This window comes from Ochotona princeps, chromosome 10 (assembly GCF_030435755.1).
Source record: "Ochotona princeps isolate mOchPri1 chromosome 10, mOchPri1.hap1, whole genome shotgun sequence".
In the NCBI taxonomy this organism is placed as follows: Eukaryota; Metazoa; Chordata; class Mammalia; order Lagomorpha; family Ochotonidae; genus Ochotona; species Ochotona princeps.
This window is the reverse complement of record NC_080841.1, coordinates 54,044,795-54,070,022: the sequence shown is the minus strand read 5'-3', so window position 1 is coordinate 54,070,022 and position 25,228 is coordinate 54,044,795. Positions and strand designations below refer to the sequence as shown.

Below are 25,228 nucleotides of genomic sequence, written 5' to 3'. Positions count from 1 at the left end.
TTCAGCATCCCCAGAGGCAGGGAGCAGAGACAGATTCGGCAGAGGGAAGGCAAAGAGACCTGCTGATCAACCCAAGCTCCATCCACACCTTTATAAACTTCGGAGTACGTGAGGATGGAATAGAGATGAGTGTTCAGACTTTGAAGGTGGGCCACACTGGTCTCAACCTAATTCATCTGATTAAGGGAGTTTTGTGTATGTAGGGGGGAGCTATACACCCATCTTCCCAGTGAAGCATATTTTGTAGGCTATGCAGATTAAATCTGAGAATAAATGATATCTGAGAACGTGTGTTGGCTTGTACACCCTTGAGCTGTTTCTGTGAGTGTGTGTATGTGTGCATGTGTGAAAGAGAGAGGGAGGGAGGGAGACAGAGAGAAAGAGGAACGACACAGAGAGGAAGCAAAGGGTAGTTGGGGAACTGAACAAGTAGATTAGAAGAATCATGTGTTTCTAAGACTTATGGATCTAATTCAAAGCCATCTGGGGGAACCAGGACTTAATGACTGGTAGCATTTTCCTTTTCCTGGCAAGTTTTCTCTCCAGGATCATTTTAATCTCTTACATTAGATGGTGAGGGTTAAAGACCTAACAGGTCGTCTCTACTTTGAAGGAGGCAGTCAAATCCAGTGGCTGGCTTATGATACTGAGCATGGCCCAGGAGTGGAGGTGGGGGCAGCGGGAGTGTCCCACATCCCTGGATCAAGCAGAAGTTCAGGGCAAGATGTTGCACGTGGACAGAGCACTGAGGAGCAGGGAGCCTCGGTCTATGCCAAAGGCAGCTGTGTTCTGAGCTCCCACTGGGTTCCCAAAGCAACTGCTGTGCCAGGGAGGGAACAGAACTTCTGTCTTGCCCCAGCTAAGCTGATTCTGAGGACAGGGGATGCGGAGTGGGTTTCAGTAAGGGCGGTGTGAGCTGCTGCCTCCTGGTATCCAGGTGAGATGAGCGAGGCAGAGCTGGGGTGCCTGAGGTCAGGGCAGCCTAAATCACAGCCTTGCACCCTCAGAAACTTCTTCTCTCCCCTCATCCTTTCTTCCTAGTCCTTCCCACCCCACGGACTCTGGACCCAGAGTTTGGACATGGACCTTGTGTGCCAAGCCCAGAGAGGGACAGCAACAAAGGCAGGAGTGGAGTGAGGCCGTGCAGGAGGACCCATGCCAATGTATGTCCTGTGTTCTTGCAGGGAAGGCCAGGGGCACTGCTGTGTCCATCAGCCCAGGAAGCACCCTCGGCCCTGGTGCCTGCCACTGATGACATCATCACTCGGGGATTATGCCTGACTCCCCTCCTGGCTTGGCGAAGGGGCTGGGTTGTGAACATCCCCCACTGTAAAGGGAATGAGATGAGGTTTCCCTGCTCCCAGCAGGCAAAGCTGCAGCAAGGGGATGGCAAAGTACCATGGGATTGTGGGAGCCAGTTCGCACAGTGATCTGCACTGGGAAATTTGCCACTGCATCACCTAAAACAACACCCCATCCTTGTGCATCAGGAGCGAAGGTCCACCAAAGTTCTTCCCTGGGCCTCTCCCCTAGCCTCCGGCACCCCTCCCTGCCTGCCCCTAGGATGACATACAGCTCTCTTGGGGGTGTTCTCCCACTCTCCCTCTTCCTCTACACTACACACTACGTGACCTGTACATCTGGGTTGAGGAAACTCAACCAGACTACCTTAGCCCAAGTCAAGGCTTTGGTCTTAGCCACTCTTTGGGGTTCAGTTCAGACAGCTCCCTCCTAAGCAGTGGGTCCTGACCCAGAGGGGCCACCATTCAGGGCTGGACCCAACTGGCAGTTGGCACACATTGAAGTGAGTGCAGCAGTAGAACACATGGGCTTTGGAGGTAGACTTCTCAGGTTGGAATTCTACCTCTGTCAGGCACCAGCACTCTGTAACCTATAGCAGGTTACTGCCTTCCTTGTGCCTCAGCTTCCCACAAGCCTAAACGGCCACCTATCTTCTATGGTTACAGTTAGCAGCAGGGTGACAACAGGCAAGCACGTAGCCAGCAGTTCCTTCTCCTCCCTGCCCAGGACCCTGCCTCTGACATCCTTCAGTCCCTTACAGTGCCTGCACACTGCCACTCCTCCCCAGATGTGACACTAAGCCCCACAGCAGTGAGGGATGCCTGCACCCTTCCCTATACCTCCAGCCTTCATGGAAGGGCAAAGGGGCATTCCACTGTGGACAGCTTGATACATGCAGAACCCACACATGTACACACACACACACACACACACTAAAAGAATTTGTCCCTGGTTCTACTGAGTTAGCAGAATTCCCCAAGACAGCACAACCATGGAGATCCTGCCTGTGTCCATGTCAAATCACTGGCCTGGCCAGTTCCTACTTCAATGTCTTTATCTCAGTCACTGTGACCAAACGCATCTCACTCTCTTGGCTCTCAAGTTTCCCCTCCTTTCCTGGGCCTGAGTCCAGTCTGACATAGCCAGCCTGGGAAACTCAGAGAGGGTTCCTGCTTGGTTGCCGGATGCCTTTTAAAAACCTCTGGGCAACAGCATGCACGGGAGCCCTGGGACAGGCTGGACAAGCTGTCAAGCTTTATGCAACCCACTCCGCAGGGCAGGTCCTGGGGTAGCTGTGCAGCTGGGATAAGCCATCCCCCAGTGGCTGCTCCCTGTAGATTACACAGCAAGGCAGCAGGCTTGGGTTCCACTGGGTTATCATAGGTTGCAGGGACTGTGGTTCAGGTAGCAGGTCACATCTCACCCTCATGCCCAGTGCCCTCAGGGAGGCTCAGCAGCTGGCTGTGTGCACTCAGAAGCCATGTGCAAGGGGCAGTGGATGCCAGCTCCTGTCCCCAGGCCCAGGGCTGGGTGTCCACACTCCTCCCAAATCCTCCCAGCTCTTCCATGGGAATGGGATCTCTTCACTTTCCTTCCAGAGCTGCCTTCAGAATTCAGAGCTATGAAAAGGGATTTATTCTTAGGTGTTGGCCCAGGGTTTGTGGAGTTCTTCCACTGCTCGTGGGCCAGCAGACAAAGAGAGGGAGAGTGAAGGGTACAGGCTGTCCAGAGCTCTCCCACACGGCCTTGCCTGCTCCCTGCGGTCCAAAGCAGGGCTCTATTGTCTGGCATCCTGACTTTGGGTCTCAGGGCTCCATTAAGCCTGGGGTGGGGGAGAATGACCATGCCTCTTTCGCATCCACCCACAATACACTGGGTTCTAAAATTACAGCTCTGGGAATTAACAGTCTGGTCCAACTGCTTCGGTGACAAGCTCCTCGGCAGGCTGACTGTCCTGCCTGGAGCACTCTCAGAAACCCTGACGGGGAGTTCTTCAGTCTTTTTCCTACAGCATTGTGAGGCCAAGTCCCAGGTTCCTTTAGTGCTGGTGAAGAAGTACCACAAAACTTTCCCCACAGTGCCCTAAAATGTAAAATACCCATGCACGCATACACGCACGCACCCAGTGTGTTTGTCAGCAGAAGTACAACGCAAAACTCTTCTGTGAGAGTTGGACTCAGTTCTCCAGCATTCACCACCTCACCCCACACCAAACTGAACCGTGACAGCTCAAAACAATCAAACGGGACTCCTCTGGTCAGCCCTCCCCAGGAGCAAAGCTTACCTGCGTGGGTCATGAACTTCCACTGAGAACTTCTTCTCTCGGAAATACAGGTTTTCCAACTGCCTCCATTGGAAGATCTGGACAGAACACAGTGTAGTTTAAGTTCAGGAGTGGCTGGTTCTCGGGGATGCGTTCCCTGCTCTGGCTGCTGAACTTTCTGGACAGTTGGCAGTTTCCTTATCAAGGCAGAGAGCAGTCAGTTGTTGGTGCCTTCTCCTCCTCTGCCTCTTGCTGGAGATACACAGGATCCCAGAAACACACACACACACACACAGCAGCAGCAGCAGCAGCAGCAGCAGCAGGAGCAGCCGCTCTCCAGTCCACAACCAGGCAAAGCCGGGTGTGGGTTTTCCTGCAGGTTTCTTTTAAGCCGAAACAAAACAAACTCTTTTCAAGTCCTTCCCCTTTGCTTTGCCTTTGTTGAATCCTTCAAGAGAGTGCCCAGCTCTGCTGACTTCTCCCTCCCAGAAGAGGGGGTGGGGAGGGGCGATGATGAGACTGGGAGGAGGGAGGGAGGTGGAGGAGGAGGAGGGAGGGAGGGAGGGAGGTGGAGGAGGAGGAGGGAGGCAGGAGGGCAGCGCTCTCAGAAGCGAGCAGTAGCCATTTGCGTGGAGTGCTGAACTGAGCTTCCTCCCTCTAGTGCTGAAATGGGAAGGCGTTCAAATCCCAACCTCCCATCAGGACTCCACTTCCTGCCCACTAATGCAAGCGCCAAGGGCGGAGGCTGCGGGGAGGGCAGTCAGGGGCAGGCGGCTGGGGATCTCAGCATTAGCCTTGGCCAGCCCATTCTTCCTTCTGTGATGCTCGCACAAGCACACACACACACACACACACACACACACACACACACACATCCAGAGATCCTGGGGAGCCAGGAGCCCCCTTCTGAATCATGAAGCTGACTGCAGCATTGGAAGCAAGGAGGGCTGCTGCAGGAGGAATCCCCGGAGAAACAGGGAACTTTTCACTAAAGGAAAATGAAAATTGCTTAGTGGGGTGTGTGTGTGGGTGTGTGTGTGTGTGTAGCCCTGAAGGCTTCTGCCCACACACTTCTGTCATATGGGACACTGGGCTTCCTCCAAACACTCAGAGCATGAGTTTACCCTGCTGAAGGTAGGCAGAGCACACACCTTGCTCTGGTCCCACTTTTAAGGTCTCATTCTAGAATCTGAGCCCTCTGACTTGAAACTCTGGCACATCACTTTCTACCTTAAAGATACTAGCCAGAGCCATTTCCTGGCATCCCATCAACAATCCCTGAGCCCTAAACCCAGGATGCTGGCTGCAGCAAGGCACTGCTTGGGCACCTCAGATGTCACACTAGGCTAGAATTTAAAAACAAACAAACAACAATAACAAAACAGAATGGTTACATTCTGTTCTCATCAGAATCTAACTTTGGGACTTTTCAATTATTTTTCCAGTGTGAGTTATAAATGCAAACAACCCATTATTTTCTGTTTAAGGGTCAAACCTAGGCAGGTGGAGGCTATTTCAAGAAAAGTCATCCACCCAATGCTGCTGGTTCAGATGACTTTGCATTGTGCCACAGACTGAATGCATGCAGATGGGAGTCTCAGGCCCCCGTCCCACATCCTGTTGCTGGAAATCCTTCCATGGATTCCCCAACTTCCTCTCTGCAACCCCTACCCCACCAAGGGTCAGGCATTTATAGATTTCTCACTTGAACCTTGCCACAGGCATACAAGCAACCCAACTAACAGGTGCCATGAACTCCCCACTACCCCCACTGCCTCTGTTTCTAAGCTGCTAGACCTTAGGCAAGCTATGGCATCTCACTTTTCCCACCTGTAGGAACCTGCCAACAGCAGCTCCTCTAAAAGAGACCTGTGTAGTGGCAGGTCCTTGGCATAGCGCTGGCACAAAGCAAAGCCCCCGGACTTGGATCTCACTGTGATTCCCAAGCATTCTTCCAAATCTTAACAAATCAGAGTGAATAAGCTCCAAAACAGCTGGAATAACTTTTATTAAATTTCCTAACTCAAGCCTTTACTTTGGGGCTTAAAAAATAAATTAGATTATTTGTGTGCTTGAAATCTTTAAGGATAAAGCATTACTCTCCCAGATCTCTCTCCCTCTCTTGCTCTCTCTCCCTCCCCATCACTACCCTATGCTGCAGATTGCCCAGTTGCTAACACAGGGCTGTGCTGTATTCCCTTCCGTCTTCCCGCACACACGCAGACACAGTTACTCCACAACTGCTGGAGGAACAGGATGTGCATAGGAGGCGGCTGGACCCTGACAGGGGTCTGGGTCTCCACCCTGCATCCAGGCATAGCAGCTCCTTGGACAAGCCCCGGCTCCATAAGTGATCTAAGAGCTCTTGGAACAGAGGGCCCTGGTCTAACTGAACACTGCTATCACCGTGCTGACATTTCTACTAGATCAAGGAACTGCTTAGAGCCTCTCGTCTTGGCGGGCTCTGGCCTGGGCTGGGCAGGGCAGTGGACGCTCCAGCTCCCCACGAGGACAGGAAACCCAAGCTGGTGTGTGTTTGCTCAGACAAAAGCCCAGTTGTATGTTTCATTGGAAGCTCTCCTCCTGCCCGATGAAGAACCTCCGAGCAGAATGCTCAGAAGGCTTGGTTCCCTGGTAATCCCCCTCCCCATCCCCACCCCAAACCCTGGGCTCTGAGCCTTTGCTTTGAGTGATCCCTGATGCTGTTTGGTGTGCAGAGCCTGGCATCTGCCAGAGACCCCAACAGAACCATCTGCTGCTGCTCCTCTGTCCACCACAGCTGGGCCTGCCCACGGTGGTGAACCCTGGGCTCCTGGTTCTAGGCACACTTTTCCGGTGCTGTTCTGTCTGTAGTTGTTTTGGTCACAGGGGACAGAATGGAGGATTCTCCTTCATGCCTGTGCTAAGCATGACTGGTTCTGATTTGTTTTGCAAGTGAAATACTGGGGAGGGAGCGTGAGGGTAAGGAGGAGGCATGGGCAGGGGTTTTGTGGGCCAAATGGCATTGGGTAGCAGGAACCCAAGAAGCAGGCCCACATGTGAGGGCACAGCCTCAGCGAAAGCAGGCAGAGAGAGGTTGCTGAGGAGCTAGACACCCTGGGGCAGGAGTCAAAAGGCAGCAGGCACAGAGAGGGTGGTGGCAGCTGAGGCTGGCCACCAACTCCAGGAGCTGTTTGGTCGACCGAGTTGTGTTCCTCACAGGGGTCTGAGGCATTCCTGCTCAAATCACCCTGTGCTCTACGGCTTAGTGGCCCTGCTTGCTCAACACGGGACTGGCACAGCAGAAGCAACAAGTACCAAACAAAGCAGAGATGTTTGAGCTTGCCATCTGCTCATACATGGGGTACAGTGGGCTCTGTGCAGATTCTGGGGGACCTCTGACTGTGCCACTTCAGGGGAGCCTCCCTGACTTGTGGTGGTGCACAAGGGCAGCTGTCATGAGCTCCTAACACTGTTACTGTGGAAAGACACAGCAGATGCGAAGACGACTCTCATCATGACTGGCTAGGTTCCCCTAGGCTGGTCTATGGCTCTTACAGCCAGTTCTACCCAAAGAGCAAGTTAAAACCTAGAATATGCATTCAAACAATAATCAAAGAGTCTATTAATTGCTTCTTATTAAATAAAGGTCTTTCTAGTACACTTCTTTTTCAGAGTCTCTAAAAAAGTACCTCAAACACGATTTCCTTGATCAGGCAACATTTCCAAGAAGAGAGAGGGGAATTCTCTTCTTGGGGAGGGGAGAGGAGAAGAGAATCCCAGGGAAATGAAGGAAAACTGCCTTAGGCCACACAGCAAGTTGGTGAAAGAACCAGAAATAGAAGTCAAGGACACCTGGGCCATTACTCCCACCTCTAACTATGCTGCTTTCCCCACCAATTAATGGGAACAGCTCTTAGTCACTAATGGGTGGTTAACTCTTTAAGAGGAAAGACTTCTAATAGATGAGCAACCATGTTAACTGCAAGTAGGAAGTAGAAAACTGATTCTTTTTGGTCCTTCACTGTGATGATGCTTGTTTTTTTTTTTCACCCTGTCAACAATACAAAAGCATTGTTGTCTTATTTAGATACCTGGTTGCTACACTTCATCTGCACATCAATGCCTCAGAATTTGGCAGCTTTCAGCCCAGGACTAAAAACCAACACTAATTATGATGGAAGACAGTCTGAACCATCTGAGCATGCACTGAAAACAGAAACTTGAAGAGACCACCAGGGAGTGGTTTCCTGGGGGCAGTGTCCATCACCACCATGGATGGGGACTCTCCTGCCCTAGGCGTGGCTTCTTAGTTTCCAGACCGCGACTAGCTGTGATGGCCAGTGGGATCACAGGTCCTTCTCTTCCCTTTGCTGGCCTCCATGACCTCATGCCTCAAACAAGAGATGGGAATCATTAATGCAGGGAGAGTAAACCAGAGTGGCTAATAACTGCTGCCTTCATGCCCCGAGTGTAACAGGGTACACTATAAATCCTTAATGAGCAGGGGCCTGGGTCAGGCTGGTTCCTATTAGCGTGTCTGCTGGATTCCCACATCCTGTGTACAGCTGAAGGCCCAGGCAGAGGAAGGGTCCCTGGCTCCACAGGACTTCCTCCCCCGCCAGCATCAGCATTTAGTGTGCACTTACTGGAGCATGGGGAGAGGTGTGAGAGATCTCAGGATGATGTGGAAACTCAGGCCAGTGGTTCTGATTCTTGACTAGGGCTTCAGGGAGCCTTGTCTTCCTCCTGTTGTTGAGGCTGAGTTACTCAGCCTCTTAATGAGTAACTTCCTGCTCCCTCCAGAGGGGCCATTATATAGAATCACTGCAGCCATCTGGTCTACCTCCTCCCTTCACAGATAAAGCAACCTCAGTGGGGGAAGGTTAAAGGACTGGCAGAAGTTAAAGAAGTAATTGATGTCAGGACCCAGGCTTTATGACTTGTGTCCTGGTCTTTGTCTCATACACCATGCAGCTCTGACAATGAAGGAGAGCAAAGCTGCTTCAAGCTTTTGGGGGTTGTTTCAAGCTTCTGGGTAAATAAGTGGTCATTTTGGCCACTGATCAGGCTCTTAGCAGCCTAAATGATGCTGTCCACTATCTAAAGGCCAGCAAAGGGTTCTCTAGTGAGGATTAGATTCACAGACAGGAATGATCACCCACACAGAACAAAACAAGCAAGCTAAACTCATCCCCTTCCCTAGTTCACCTCTGCAGGTTAAGCTACCACCTACAATGCCAGATCCATATGGGCACCGGTTCATGTCCTGGCTGTCCCACTTTCAATCCAGCTCCCTGCTAATGTGTGTGGGAAAGCAGTGGAAGATGGCCCAAGTGTTTGGGCTCCTGTCATCTACATGAGACACCTGGATGAAGCTCCTGGCTTGTGGTTTTGGCCTTGCAGCCATTTGGGGAGTGAACCAGCACATGGAAGCAATGCCCCTTCCCCTGCCCCATATCCCCTCCCTTCTCCCTGTAACTCTGCATTACAAATAAAACATAAAGTAAAATAAGCCTTCAGGAAATCAAAATGAGCTTCTGCCTCTCTGCAGGATGAATGAAAGGAGTTACTGAACCCAAACTGGCTGAAGCTCCCAGATGCAAAGGTACGAAAGAAGAAAACCCCAAGCCTGTGCTCTCAGATGACCAATCAGCTGCATCCTGCCAAGGTCCCATCTGCTTTGTGCCATTACTAGTTCAACGGAAATAGGTACATGTTTTTGGTGGCTTGAACCTATATGTCAGAAAGCTTTTTTAAAAAATCTGTTTCATCGGAAGTCAATATATTTATTTGTTAAGAAGACAGAAGCAAAGGTTTTGGATTTGGGGCAGTAACTAATTTCCATCCACTCTCACCCGTGTATGCAGTTGGTGTTTACTCTATACCTGCCTGTGCTAACCGGCAAGAGGAAAGACTTAATGTTAAGCAGTCAGCCCTCGCTGGCTCTGGGTTCAACCAATGGCAGATCGGAAGCATGAAACTTAAAAGTGCATAAGCACTAAATGTACATCCCCATTTTCTCAACAGCATCCTGTAAAACATTCCACAGAAGAACCATTCACCCAGCACTACACTGCATCAGGCACTGTGAGTGATCTGAGTTGACTTAAAGTCTCCAAAACAAATCAGGTGCAAATAGTGCATCACTTTCTGTAAGTGACTTGAACATGTGGGCCACTCACTCTGTCATCTGCAGCATCTAGTATTCAATATTTCCATGTGGACACCAAGGGAGGACAACACGGGGAAAGAGCTTGTGATCCGGTTGGGCAGACAAGATTTACACAACATAACCTGCAAGGAGTTTACAGTCACCAGCTCTAAGAGGAAGTGTAAAATCCTCTCCAGCTTCCCACTAGGCTTTAAGTATCCTATAAAGACCTGTGCTGTCTTACTAAGATAGGTCTCATATTTTTGGTCCAAATAATCAACATTCACAATCATGGTATATTCTTAATGATTTCGATTTATCATTTTTTAGGAGGAAGAATCCTGGCCTGGCAGTCAGGAGGGCCCTGGTCCCGCATTGATTTTGTAAGCCCCTCAACATTCTTCATCTCTAAATCAGGGAGATGCCTGGGAATTCCTGCCTTCAAAGGGTCAAAGGTCTGCACCATAAACCAGACAGTGTCATGCAACGACTCATTGGAATTTTCAAATAAAGCAGCCGATTACGCACATACCCTCCTACGGAAGATCATGTGGAATTGTACAGATTAAAAACATGGTTTTTCAAAGTCCTGCTCGCCAGCCACTTATTGGCTACATATCTTTAGTCATTTCATTTGTTTCTTAGATACTTTGTCCTTGAAATAATATTGGTGAAGAATTTTCTCACAGGGCACAGAGTTAATGAAGTGCTTATAAGGATGCCTGGTATAGTACTCAAAAAATACCAGCTATTTTATAGCTAAAATACTATTGTATCTGTTTGCTTTCAACATTGCCTGTCAAGATTACTCTCAGTGTAACAAAGTTCTGAATAAAGACACATCATCTCAAAGTACAGGTCTGTGTAATTTCTCTGAAAAATGACCAATATGATGGCACAGACATTAAAAGTTGTTTTTGCTAAACTGGACTTATTATAATGCAAGTATAAGCCTCACTCCGAGGGGCGGTGTCTTGTTCGATGCAAGTGTGCTGGTGCTCATGGCAGTGTCTTTGGAGAACACAGAGCGTTCCCAGTCTCACACAATGCTCCAGCCTAGGATTCACTTTTGACGACCTTCCTATTAGAACTTCTAATCTCATCCACAAAGTAACTCATTATATATTGACTGAATCTTACACAGAATGGCCTACCACGGACTTCCACATCAGGCCCTGCAAACTACTCAATCCATCCTCCCAGCATTAGCCTGTCCCATGGGGCTGCCTTCCACTACCTGTCTGGGGAGAGTGCAGTCTCTCGGCTTCTGCAGAGATGGCCACAGACTCAGCAAAGCTAACAATGGCTAATTTTTCTCTGCAGCCAGACCTAATGGAATCAAGATGTTCCTCTGGCCAGTTGCCTCCTCCTCCTCCCTGTCAGACAACAGGAGCTCCAAATTGATTTGGTTAATCCAGTGACAGATGCCCAGAACACCAGGCTTTGACCCTTTAATGGAAGGCCTCTTTTTAACCCCTCAGAAACCATTCTCCTCCCAACCCTAGAGTCATTGCAAGGGGAAAAGGGAAAGAAGTTAACAGGTCCTTCATTACCGCCCCTTCCTCATTATTATACTTCAGATTATTTTATTTTGTTCTTCCTGGAGGGTTTCTCTATTATTTTATTGTACATACTTTTTAGCTTTTCTTCCAGAAGGACCTCACTAGAAACCTTTGGCAAATGTAAACACTTCAGAGAGGCTGGGGGTGCTCTGCCTTTCTCAGTTGGTGTCTGCTGATGGGATTCCTCTCCTCCAAAGGGGACGCACCTGGGAGTGATGGGTTGGGGGGGCAGGCAGAACATAAATGGCTGGAGCTGCCCAGGGATTCAGTTCTGGGTTCAGCTTTGGTTTCTTCTGGTAAAGAGCAGTGTAACCCAGGCGGATCTGGCTTTATTCCTGTCCTCTAGTCTTTTCCATTTGAAGCTAAGTCTATACACCATGAATTGCCTCACTGGGATGTTTCAAAGGGGAAGAATTAATTAGTCTGAGACTTATGAGGGGTCTTCCAAAAAGTTCATGGCAAATCTATCCTACAAAAAACTATGATAGAGCTTTCAGAAAATTTGACACCAAAATAAACATCTTTTGCTTTTTTTTTAATTAAAAAAACATTTCATTTCTTTGAAAGGCAGGGTGACAGGGAAAGGGAGAGACAACAATCTTCCATCTACTCAATCACTCCCCAAATGGCCACAATGGCCAGGGCTGGCCCAGGTTGAAACCAGGAGCCAGGAACTCCATCTGGGTCTCCCACAAGGATGGCAGGGGCCCATCTGCTGCTACTTTCCCAGGCACACTAGCAGGGAGCTGAAACGGAATCAGAGCAGAAGAGATCCGTACATAGGATGCTGGTGTCATGGGCAGTGGCTTAACATGCTGTGCCATGACACTGACTCCTTGTTTTCATTTTCCATAAATTCTGAGAAACACTCTCATGTGTGGCATATCTGGGGAGAACTAAATAGCAGGGTGAGCACTTCACCTGCTTTGCAAAGATTTGCCTCTTGTCAGAGTACCATAAACTTGACATTTTGCTTTGGTTTTTAGTCGTTTTGGATTACTTTGGAGGGTTGACTTTTGGGTATCCTCACATCTGTCAGCTCTGTGTAGAGATGTGGTATCAAAGGTCGTTTTTGTGATGGTCATCTGATTCCATGGAAGGCCACAGTAGGATGGGAGACAATGGGTTTACCACCAGTTAGTTATATAGTGGAGTACAGGCAGACACCCACAATTAAAACTCTGCTTCCTCAAACTTCTTTAAAGAAGAGAAACTGACAATACCCTGGCTTAGTATCATAAAACGAGCCAGGGCTCTTTGGGAATCACTGTTTAACATTCACTTGCTTGCACATGAACCCCCACCAAGGGCTTCAGTGGCTCATCATGCTGGGGGTGGGAAACACCTGGCAGAGAATGGTTTCAGTGGGCACCGGAAAGGAAGCACACTGCCTGCTGTGAGACTTCGGGGATAAGCTGCAGGCTCTCTGGGTTGCAGAACAAGCCAGGGAGTGGGGCGGGTGAGCGGGCAGTGAGCCAGGGTTTTGCAGCTGGCTCTTGCAGCTGGGACAATCCTTGTGGTCTTGCTGGCTGCTCCACCATCATGACTGCAGCCAGCAGTGGGGAGGCGGAGGCTGGCCTCACTGCATCCCTGACTTCCTACTGGAGGCTTTGACTCTCAACTTGACCTGAGGCGTGCAGGGGTCAGAGCTGGGCCACCCTCTCTGCAGCCGGGGCCCTGGGTGACTGTGACAGTTCCTTCTAGGGACCCTCTGGCTGGAGCAATTCCTTCCTGGAGAGAAGACAAGGAGGGGTTTTCTAGAGGTGCAGACATCAAGTCTAAAATTTCTATCCTTCCAGGAAGGCTTTTCTGAGCTCTAATTTCTCCCCTTTTGTTCTTTTGAGGAATGGTGAAGTAAGCAGAATCCTGAAGACTGAGAACCGGAGAAAGGAGGAAGGGTGAGAACAGGGGTGGAAATTGAGCCTGTGCTTAGCAGCCTGACCTCCGCCACTTTGTTCTCACCAGGGCTTGTTCCCCATAAGATCCCAGCCCCTAGTGAGGGCAGTTCTCCCCAGTGGCCATGGGCACCCTCTGCCAAGCGCTGTGAGGTAATTTTTTATTTCCTAGCCAAATGTCTTCTAAACCTCAAATGTATTTTCCTGGGCCCTAGCACAATGCCTGAAGGACACTTGGCACTCATGAAGAGTGTTATAGGGATGCATTATGGCGACTTAACGTCAGACAGATTAGGTCAAGATTATAGATGATACATGACACAAGTTCATACGTCCTCTACATGCGGAGTCCCTAGTGGTCGAATTCGGACACCTTGATAACAATGCACATCTACCCAGCAGGGAAGTGGCCAGAAGGACCAGGCCCAGAGGGACAGCAGAGAGGCACAAGAGCCCTAGCCCTTCACCTGTCAGCTCCATCTGAACTGAAATCTACTCCATTGTGAACCTGGGAAGTCCCCAATCCCAGGAACTCATGGTGTTAAACTGGAGTCCCATTCCCAACCTGGTGTGAATCTCCACAATCCATTTTTGCCTAGAACCTGCATCTGTCGGCTGCCTGGACAGATGACTTGGCAGGTGACTGCACATGGGTTTTGTTAGCCCTACCTGCACGTGCCAATTCTGACCCCCAGGGTGATGAGTAGAGCTGAGTACAACACACTGTGGCTCTGCTGGGGTTTGGTGTCAAGCAGGTTTACGATTTCAGGAAGGTCAGTTGAGCCTTTGAATCATGCTTATTAACATCAACCAAAAAAATCTCACTGAGCTCCCTGGGTATTGCATGGTTCAGCGGAAACCAGCTGCTAAAATCTCTCAGACAAAGAGAGGGTTACTAGGATTCAGCAAGTAGGATTTCCCAATCGAACACTTCCTGTTTCTGAGAAGAAGGCACCCAGATTAACCAGAATTGTTCAATGCTCTGCCTGGCTCAGGCAACTTGATTTTGATATCTCATTACTATTAGATTAGCTCTCTGCTTCCTTTCAGTCCAAAAGGCTAAGAGATAAAATCAAGGGGGAGACCAGCTGTGAGCAATTTTTCATGCTTTCCATATTTTCATCATTGAAGCCGAGCTGTGCCTCCTCCCCCTTACAACTGAGAGGGCTCCCTTCATGCCCTCTCGCAAAGCTTTCCTTACATGAGTTCTCCTGGCAACACTCAGGTCTAGAAGGCCACGATCCGATCCATGTGGAGATATCTTCACACTGAGTCCCAAGGAGCTGTCAGACATTTTGTTCTGATCACTTTATTCATTCATCCCTCTACTCACTGAGGACTGGCCCTGGGTCAGGCCCCAAGGACACCATGGTGAGCAAACATGCTCCATGCACTTTCCTTGCCAGGAGGGGAGGGCAACTAGATACAAAACAGATGAGAAAACTACAGGGTATAGTCAGAGGCTGGTAGGCTCTAAGGATAGGCACAGAATGCTAGGAGCACAGAGCAGGGGTTATCACTGTCCAGAAGGCAGTCATGGAATGATTCACTGAAATGGTATCTGAGTCCACGTCAGAAAACACGGGCAGAGGGAAAGGGCTGGTGTTGTGGCACACCAGCTAAAGCCTCTGCCTGCAGGACCAGCATTCCTTATGGGTACCAGTTCAAGTCCCAGCTGCTCTACCTCCGATCAGCTTCCTGTTAATTGGGTGCAAGATGACCCAGGTGTTTGGGCTCTGGTTGCCCATATGGGAGACGCAGATCAAGTTCTCAGATTTAGCCTGGCCCAGCCCCGAATGTTGCAGCCATTTGGGCAATGAACAAGTGATGAAAGATCTGTCTCTCGTTTTGTCTCTGTAGCTTTGAGTTTCAAATAAATATATCTTGAGAAAAAAGAAACCATGGAGAGAATTGTGCAACTGAATGAGGCACTAAGCAGGTATAAAAGTCTGAGGCACTGTGTGTGTGTGTGTGTATGTGTGTGTCCTGGCAACAGAAGGGTGACAGAATATTATTCAATCATGGAAGAAACGGAGTGCTGATAGATGGTAAAATATGGGTGACCTTGAAACTGTTATTCTTACTGAAAGAAACCAGAAACAATGGCCATTTATAGCAAATGTCCAGAACAGACAAATTCACTCAAACAGAGAACATGAGTGGGTGCCAAGGGGCCGGAGAGTTGGGGAGAAACAAGGAGTGATCACAAACTCCCTTGTAGACGTCTGCTGTTGTTTTCAAACTTCTTTTCTTTGATTGGAAAGGCATAGAGGTGGAGAGAGACTCAGAGAGATCTGCCACCTCCTGGCTCACTCCCGACATGGCAAAGTCAGGAATCCAGAACTCCGTCCTGGCTTCTCCCCAGTGTGGGTAGCAGGTACCCAAGTACCTGAGCCATCACCTGCTGCTTCCCAGGCTGTACATTAGCAGGAAGCTGGGGTCAGGAGCAGAGGCAGGACTTGAACCTGGATACTGCAAGATGGAATGCCAACACTCCAAGCAGAGTTTGAATTATTCTATCTGCTATTCTGACTGGTATATCTTATTCCAAGTTAATCATGATTACAAGATGGTCTTTGGTTTACACTCAATGGAACACTTAAAGGGAACTGACAGTACAGGATAAAATAAAAAAAAAAGTTCCTCAACACTAAAGGTGTCCCTTATCCTTATGAAGCACCCCACCTTGGTCAGGCGGGTCTCCTCCCAAAGTCTTTGTCTCACATCGGCTGTGCAGGCTTCTCCTGTTGGCAGCTCATTTCTCCCAGTCTATCAGCATCAGGGCAGCACCTCACAGTGCTGTCTGCCTCTTCTAGTCTATGGTCAAGCAATCTTTCACAGGCTCAGCTGCTGAGAAGCCTGGCCAGGGAGCAACCATAAAGCAATTACATATTTCAAAATACACGTATGCACACCAAGAAATTCACTCAGCTGTCACTTCTGATGTCACCAAAGATAGGGCTGGGGCTTTGTTTCTAGGCCCATGTGAATCCCTGGGGATGTAGGGGCCCAGGGCTCTGTGACTGTTGTCCAAGAGTCCTGCTCATTAAAAGGCTGTGGAATGGGAATGCTGTCACACCATGACCAAAGGTATAAGAACCCTACAGGCTACAATAGATGACATGCCTTCCAGGATGGTTATGTGACTGGAGGGAAGACTTGCAAAACACCAGTAAGCCATGGGAAACACCTATTGGAAATGCTGGAGAGCCAGAATGCAGGGTCTGTATAGGCAGGAAGCTACAGTCAGGAGCTGGAGCTGGGACTTGAACTCAGCAACTCTGATGTAGGATGTGGGACTCTTAACCATTGCCTGCCTGCCCCACAATACCTTCTGGAAATGCTGGAGGGAGAGAATTCTGGAAATACTGGATGGTCTGCTTTCCCACTGGCCAGGGCTTCTTGCAGTCTTCCTAGTTGATGACCACATATAGGTTTGTCACCAATGATGCTATGCAATGGAATTCATAGCTGGGACTTTCAAGTTGAGAGGTATTACTAAAGAGCATTGTAGCAGGTCAGCCAGGAGGAGAGATGCAAAGCCAGGGGGCCAGAGTTGGTCAGATAGGCCAATCCTACCTGTGAGTCCGAGTTTGTCTAACAACATGGTTTAAGCAACCAGGGCCTTTTTCACTCTCAAGAGTGCCAGGGTTTGAGCTAGGAGCCAGGAACTCAAGCCAGGTTTCCCACATGGGTGGTATAAACCCAACTACTGGAGGGCTGGTGCTATGCTGTAGCAAGCTAAACTTCTGCCTGCAGTGTTGGTATTCTATATGGGTGGGTTTGAGTCCTAGCTGCTCTACTTTTGATCCAGCACACTGCTAATGTGCCCAGGAAAGCAGCAGAAGACAACCCAAGTCCCAGGACCTCTGTATCTATCTGGAAAACCTGGAAAAAGTTCTTGGCTCTTGGCTTCCACTTGGGCAGCCCTGGCCATTGCAGCCATTTGGAGACTGAATCAGTAAATGCAGAATATCTTTGTCTCTCCCTCTTTTTCTCTGTCTCCTGCTCTTTAACTCTGGTTTTCAAACAAATAATATTAAAAAAAAGAAACCTTGCTACTGGAGTTATCACTGATGCCTCCCGGGGTCTGCATTAGTAAGAAGTTGGAGTCAGGTCCTGCAGTATAGAATTGAACCCAGGCTCTCTGATGCAGGATATGGGCATTTTAACAATCAGGCTAATTGCCCATTCCATGACGTAACAACAACAACAACAAATCTTAAGATTATATGACTTTGAAAGTCCGCACATGTAATTAGAAGATAGAATGTTTAGAAGGGTGGACCTGGAGAGTTTGTTAGGCAAGTGTCCTCAGGAGAGCATCTCTGTGAGCATGCTCCTGCCCAGAGAGTGAAAGTGGAAGAATGCCCAGTGTTCTCTCAAACCTAGTAAGAAGAGGTTATCAAATCATCTAGGGAGCCGGCAGGTGTCCCCAAGCAGTCAGACACAGCCAACTAGGGAGGGCGGAAGTCTTCACTTGACATCAGGCTTGGAGCTCTGGGTGTTACTAAGCATTAAACATTCTCACTTCTTACTAACAGGTTATGTTACAATTTAAAGTGACTGGGCATACACACATAGAAGAAAAATAGAAAAAACAGAAGTGATTGGGCATCTTGTATTACCTAGGAGTGATGAGAGAAGTCTCGAGTCTGCCTGTACTGTGACTGAGGACAAAGGAAAGCACAGTGTGAGATGAGAGCTTTCTGCCCTGAGTGTCCCATGTGGTCAATGTTCTTGTTACATGAGCAACGTCTTTTAGTTTTTGAGCCAGAAAACCCAAATCTCCTAGTAAGTCACTACTGGTTCATGGTGGCTTTTGGAGTGACTGAGGCTATTGGATGCTCTTCTGCAGCGATTTGGGATCCAGCAATAGCATCTGGTTTCAATTTGCTTCTTGCAGTTGCATCTAAGGTTGACGGGGCTCCTTGAGTAGTGGGAATCTGTTTCTGCAGAGTGATTCAGGAGCTCGCCACTCTCCAGGAGGCTTCTGTGTTTGCATGTTACACACCCAGTGCTGCACTGGACCACTCCCACCCACCCCGTCACTGTGGCTGTGGCGGCAGACGGCCTGTCCTAGTGCTGGTATTTGCCTGTGCCCATCTGGGGCCAGGAAAAGCAGGAGGTCTGCGGCTGTGGAAAGCAGACGAATCCTGGCAGACCATAAATCACAGAAGACACACTGGTTGGGGGAAGAAATGCTATTTTGAGGCATTTAATCAGACTTTTCTTGGGCTCTGGCTCAACTGGGTCACAAAGACAGATGTGGGGTTGAAACAAACTGGTATTGCTCCTTGCCATTTCATTGAGCGGGGGTTGGGGAGGTGGGGCTGTTGCTTTCTATGCTTCCTTTTAGGCATGACTTCCCTCTGCTTTAAAAATGAACTTGTCCTTACTGATTCCTCTTCTGGTTTCTGGTATTCCCCCTGCTTCAAGAAGCCTGGGTGTCCATAACACATCCCCTCCATGCCCTCCACCCTCACCCCGCCCTAGTTGAGAAGGAAACTGAGGCTCCAGGACGAGTGACACCCCAAAGAACTGGAGGCAGGTGGCCTTGACTCCTGGGCTAGGATCCCTGCCATTGTCAATCAGAACCAGGGTGGGTGCTGAGACAGCCATATGGCACCCCCATCTCTCCTTATGGGTTCATTCTATTTCTTCCCATCTATACGTCTCCCCTAGGGTGGGGAGATCCTTTATAGTCTTAAAGCTGCAAGTCTGACACAGAAGAGGTTTCAGTGAGGAAACAGCAGGAACATGGGCTGGCGTCCCTGGAAGCTTGCTTGGGCCAGGATGGGGCTCGCAGGGGCAGGGTGCCTCCCCAGGAACTTGTGGGAACCGAGGGACTCTGGGTTCCCAGATACAGTGACCAAGATGAAACTTGAACCTGTTGAACAAAGACGCCTTGTTTGTTCTTCCAGGCTATCTCACCTCTCACGTTGAACAGAGAGGAGGCTGTCACAGCACTGGCTATGTCAAGGGCATGTGGGGCTTTTATCTCGGGGATTGCAAAATCCTTCAAGAGGCAAATTCATTCAAGATGGAGAAGGTCAGACTACAGCTGTCCTATCTTTCCATCTCATGGATGTAAAAAGAGAGGTTAAAGGTGATCATGACCGTTTCTGAACATACTGTACTAAAGTGAGTTAATGGTACCAAAAATCTTCTCTGGCCAAGATTCATTTCGAGCTTCTGCGGGATATGGAGGTTACTGGTCTACAAAAACCCTTCTTCTCTTCAAAAAAGGTGTAATTTCACTAGAAAGGAATTTAATTTTAACTCTTGCTTAAATATATTCACAACAAGAAGAAAAACCAAGTAGGACCTCTACAAAGTTCCTGATAACTCCTCCAGTGGTTCTCAGACTCTGTAACAAACTGACTGAGGGCTTGCAGACAAATGGAACAGTGAGCTCATTTGCAGAATTCTGAGCCTGAGAGAGCCAGGAGAAATGCTGCGTGTGTGCTTCTAATACCTTCCTAGACACCACTTGTCCAAGGACAGAATGTGGAGAACTTGGAATGGCAAAGGACATGATGCCAGGCTCTCCCAGAGGAGGCCCTCTCAGCTGCACACAGCCACCCTGCCCAAGGTCGTGAACCCACGTGAGGGGAATGATCCCTCTAGACCTGATGATGGTTGATGCTTGAGGATAAGGCTCAGCCTCAGCCCTTGGGGCTCTGGTTTTAGGCTCAATGCATCTTCAGAGCTGGGTGCCAGGTGGGTGACAACCCATGGGGACTGCTTTGATCTTCGTTTTGCTTTGCTTCTCTGCCAGGCCATACTTCCTCATCTTCTGCCTTTGGTGTGAATCCCAGAGAGGTCCCAGCCAACTTGGCATGGTTGAGTCCATGTCAGACCCTGCTTCCCAGGGGGAAGGGATGTACAGCCTTCTCAGGGATAGACAGTTCATCCCCCTGGCTCAGGGAGACCACTCCTAACTGTCCACTGCCCCTCTCCTTCTCCCTCATGGTGATCTGTCTCTATAGCACTGGCAGGGCTGGCACTTTGACACTGCATATTACAGACTGACTCAGTGTTACTATTCTGACTGCCTTCCCCACTAGACCGCATGGTCTCTTTCCTACTCATTATAGTAAAATGAAAAGCAGGGCCTGGTCACTGGAACTGGTCACTGCAGCAACATTGATTGTACATTTATTGTACAAGGCAGTGAATTTGCAGGCTCGCAGTAAAGGTGCTTTGAAGCATTGCCACAATTGGTATAAGTTTGCTGAGTGCTTTAAAAAGCAGTTCCTTTGGGCCCGGCGGCGTGGCCTATTGGCTAAAGTCCTCGCCTTGAGCGCCCCGGGATCCCATATGGGTGCCGGTTCTAATCCCGGCAGCTCCACTTCCCATCCAGCTCCCTGCTTGTGGCCTGGGAAAGCAGTTGAGGACGGCCCAAAGCTTTGGGAACCTGCACCCGTGTGGGAGATCCGGAAGAAGTTCCTGGTTCCCGGGTTTGGATCAGCTCTGCACTGGCCCGTAGCGGCTCACTTGGGGAGTGAATCATCGGACGGAGGATCTTCCTCTCTGTCTCTCCTCCTCTCTGTATATCCGGCTTTCCAATAATAATAAAAAATCTTTAAAAAAAAAAAAAAGCAGTTCCTTCACCCACTGTTGCTACAACCTTTTTATTTTGGGCAGGATGGCTGAAACCAGCCTTGGTGAAGTTGAGTGATTTGCTAGGCAGGCAGAGGTGGTGACAATGGACCACACGGAAGAGTAGGTGTTCTGGCTTCTGGACTTAGAACCACCACCAGAAGCTACCTCAGGTCACTCCATATGGAGGTTTACATGGTAACTATGACTTTTCCCCTTCATACTCATGGTGGGGGCCACTTAATGGGAGAGGATTGCATGTCCTAAAGTTTGAATGCTCAAAAGCTCCATGATTTCAGGTAATTCCTATTCTTGCATGGGAGGAGAGAGTGGGATTCCTCTTCCAAATGGAGCCAAGTTAGCCACATCTGATACTGGTGGTGCAGGAAGGGCGAGGCCCCTAGGATGATATTTTCAGAATGGGACCTCAATTTCCTTGGAATACAGGTGCTTTTCAATCCTTTCTTTCTAGGAGAGCTATTGTTAAATAGCAGACTCTGAGACCCGCCTGTGCCCTACACCTCCAATATTCCTGCAGCAGGCCAGGACCTGTTACCTGCAGGCACTGAGCCCTTCCAGGTCTCCTAGGCTCACAGCTAAGATCTGGAAAACAGATAAGAGGCAAATGGGGATGGCCCTTTGATCCTACTCCATGAAGGAGGGGCAGCTGCAGCATGCTAAGAATGTTGACTGTACTAAATGGAGTTTTTCTCCCACAAGTGCACAGGGTACATTTTTCAAAGGGAATAAAGATGCCAGAATGATGGCGGCACCCACCAGGGCCGACCGAGTCTTTGGGCTCAACAACCCAAAAATGAGTCAAGTGCATCCAAACAGAAGCTGATAAGTCACTCAGCAGTTCACTTAACAGAGTTCTTATCAGGCTGAATAATTCAGCAGGGTAATGCGGCTGGGAGTCGGCTCATGGTTAATGGAATATTTCCTGTAAATATTATGTTCCCTTCCTGTGGCATCATCTCACACAGTTCAAAAAGCTTTACTAATCTGAGGAAGTGACAGTAATGCATCAACTCCTGGAGCCAATGTCCCTGCCTCCAAAATACCCTGAGGAATCCCAGGAAGCCACATTGGCTGTTCTGAGACAGGCCCATCATGTGGGTTCCTCCTCCTGATGTCTCAGAGGGGACCCCACAGAGCTCCTAATAGTGCCTTTAAGTGTACATAAAAGCCCCCCTAATTGCACATCAAATAAATAAGTAAGTGCTGTCTGCTGAATGTGTAACAAGGACTGGCATTGCCATTCTTTCCCGATAGGGCAATTTCATTAAATATGGGCTGATGAGCAGGCTGTCTCTGTAAAGTAATGATTTACACGGGCTGAACAGCTCTTCTGGGGAGGGGGGTCAGGGGGGCTTCTGTGTCACATGCTTTGTCCCATTTGCTCTGATGCTCACAAGCTTAGATACAGCCTGCAAGAGGGATCTCACCCTAACTCCCTTAATGAACTATTTGGAGAACATTTTGTGTTTTAGTTCAGGAGGCCTTGTCGCAACTGGATGGGGTCTGTCGCCAGAGATTTTCAGGCTCAGCTCAGTCCTGTGATGAGCTGAGTCTTTAATTTGGGAAACCTGTTCCCCCTCCCTCCCTGGGCACTGGTACTGCAAGGAAGGGGAGCCCGTCTCAGAGAAGGGGAGCTCCTGCTCGTCTGGGCTTTGATGAAAGAACGATGGAAAGGGAGCCAGGTTGAGCCAGGTTTTGTTCAGCTTCACACAGCTCTGCTCCAAGGGACCCTATACTTGGGGAGACAGCAAACAATGCCTTTCCAGCAGGTCTCATCTAACTGTCATTCAGATGTTTTCAGTGAACCAAGAGGAGGGAAGCATAATATTAGCGATGCAGCCTGAAATCCATAGGACAGCCAAACAGAGGCGCACCTCTGCTGATGGCTACTTTTCTTTTTTTGGTTGATAGCCTGTATTTCTTTCCTAGATCATAAATGCAAACTAAGATGAAGCTGATTTGCTGCAAGGGCCCAACTGCCAGTCACACTGCTGCAATGTTCCCCAAAGCCAAGGGGATCTCAGATGAGATCCGCAGGCTCTCATTGAAGCAGCATGTATTTCTGCGTGTAAACACACACACGTGCTAAATGGCCTTTGGCAGAGAAGCCAGAATAATCCATGTAGCCGCAAGACAGGCAGACACATAGGTGCTATCAGCTCTCAGGATAAGTTGCTATATTTCCAGCTGCCCCCAAATACTGCCAAAATGTAACCACAGGAAAGCAGAGGGGAGAACACAGTGACCAAAAGGAAGTCCTCGGTGTTACACAGCTTTGGAGTAGGACTGGAAGCTCAGTCATGGGGACAGAGGCAAAGAAAGAGATGAAAGTCACTGCTGGGAGAACGGGGGTAGGAGGCTCTATTGAGAGGTGTGGGCAGACAAGAGCTTACGGAAAACTCTGCAGCCGACTCTCAGATTCTGTTTGGGTTTGTCTTACCATCTTATTTATTTTATATTTTATTTATTTCCTTGAGAGGAAGAGAGATAGGGAGAGAGTTTCCATCCACTTCTGGTTCACTCCTTAATCACCCACACTGGTCAGGGCCAAAGCTAAGAGCTAGGAACTCAGTCTAGGTTTCCCATCTGAGTGGCAGAAACCCAATCACCTGAGCCGCCATTAATGCCTCCACATGTCTGCATGGGCAAAAACAGCTAGAGCCACGAGTCAGGGCTGGGCACTGAACCCAACCAAGTACCTTGATAGGTGATAATGGTGTCTTGACCAGTGAGTTCAACTCCCATTCTGCTGATTTTATTTTTTTCAAAGAACTCACACATGCAAACAAGGATCAGTGTTTACAATTTTTAAAAAGTCCTACTTGCTAGTTTTTTGGGGACATTTTGGGGACTGTTCTGTACATGCTGTGCTAAAATACCATCAGAACTGACCTCCCAAGTTTAGCGTTTCTAAACTCTCTGGAATGCACAAGCCCAAACCCAGGCTGTGGGATGTCCCCACATGTCTAGCTATTTCCAACACATGCATCCCAAGGGCAAAAAGCCCTGCTGCTTTAGCAACACAAAGCATCAGCAGACTACTCCAAGGCTGTACTTCAGGAAGGAAGGTCCAGAGCCTGTTGCTTAGAAAGTCCAGGCAGCAGGACTCTCTTGTACTCCTTCTGTGAGCTACCTTGTGCTGTACTCCACGTCCCCCAGAACTACTAAGCTTTAGGGGAAAGGAAGAGTGACTTAGGGGGGATTCTGAAACTAGAATGGGAAACTACATCTCAAATGGAGACTAGAACACAGTTCCATGCGTGTCTGGCCAGCCATCAGTTACCCCTCCTTGGGGTGGGTCACATGGAAACCCTTGTGTGGACTTGCAAGTGCCACTGAGTTCCTGGGGTTGTGCTAATACTGGGTTGCTGCTGCTATGAGGGCTGTGCTGAGGAAAGGAGGTCTCTGGGGGCCTCCACGGAAAAGGAGGAGGCTCAGTCCTGCCACTGCCTCTACTTGAACGTTGGCTCTGGTCACCGTGGCGCCATATAACAGGGCCACTAAAACTGGGTCAGAGTCAGGGAGTGCCTTGGCCTGCTGTGAGGCTGCCGCTGCACATGCCTCTAGGCGCACACTTTTGGATGCTGCTGCTCAAGGCAGGCTGCCAGGTGGGTAGCTGTGCCTGGTCCCAGCGCCAGGAGGGAGTGGCGCCACCTGGAGAGCACCCCCATGCACAGGTTACACAACCCCAGCCCTGTGCTTAGGGATTCCCTAGCTCTCTGTGTGCTACTGCTAGCCACACCTGCCTGTCAGCCTGGCCGACTGAGTTTGCAAAAGAACCACAGACAGCCACAGATGGGCCCCATCTTCAGCTGGTGCACAGTGCAATGACTGTGCCTGCTCAGTGGCTACATCAGAGATGGGATGAGCAAGGTAGAGGAGGCTGGGGCATGCAGACATTTACATGGCCCCCCTGTAAGTTTCTGTAACAAGATGGAGGTAAAGAACTGCCAGCCCACAGAGGCACCCAAGACGAACTCTGAGTGTTGTTTGTGAACTTGCACTGATATGCATCCTCAAGAGCATGATCCTTGTTAGTGGGAACCGCGCAGCCAGGCTGCTTATCTGCTTGGAGATTCTCAAGTGACTCAGCCTTCCCACCAGGGTGACCATGTTGGGGGTGCAAAGAAGCAGGTGTGCTTTGGTGCAGCTGGACATTTCAGAACTCAGTTTCAGCTGAGCCATTAGTGTCACCCTCACATCCCATCTTGCATCTCAGCAGAATAAAGTGTCCCTTTTGAGCTAAACAACCAAGGCTGTCCTGCCTCTATGGCTATCCAAAGGCCAGATCTTCATTCTATATTCACACTGCACATCCATTTCTTTTTTTTATTTTTTTAAATTTTTTTATTATATATATATGTTTTTAATTTTTATTACAAAGTCAGATATACTGAGAGGAGGAGAGACAGAGAGGAAGTGGAGCTGCCGGGATTAGAACCAGGGG

General features: G+C 49.2%; 1 protein-coding gene across 8 annotated transcripts in view; it reads right to left on the bottom strand.

The window, feature by feature from the left end:
- FRMD4A (FERM domain containing 4A) overlaps positions 1-25,228 on the bottom strand; it is a 571,779-nt gene that overhangs the window by 48,083 nt on the left and 498,468 nt on the right. For all 8 annotated transcript variants that reach the window (XR_009246201.1, XR_009246200.1, XR_009246202.1 and 5 more), the window contains one exon: positions 3,587-3,663. Coding sequence is in view for 5 of the 8 variants with exons in the window: in XM_012931059.2 (XP_012786513.2) it covers positions 3,587-3,663 (77 nt within the window). In the remaining 3 variants the exon portion in view is untranslated. The remainder of the gene's footprint in view (positions 1-3,586; positions 3,664-25,228) is intronic.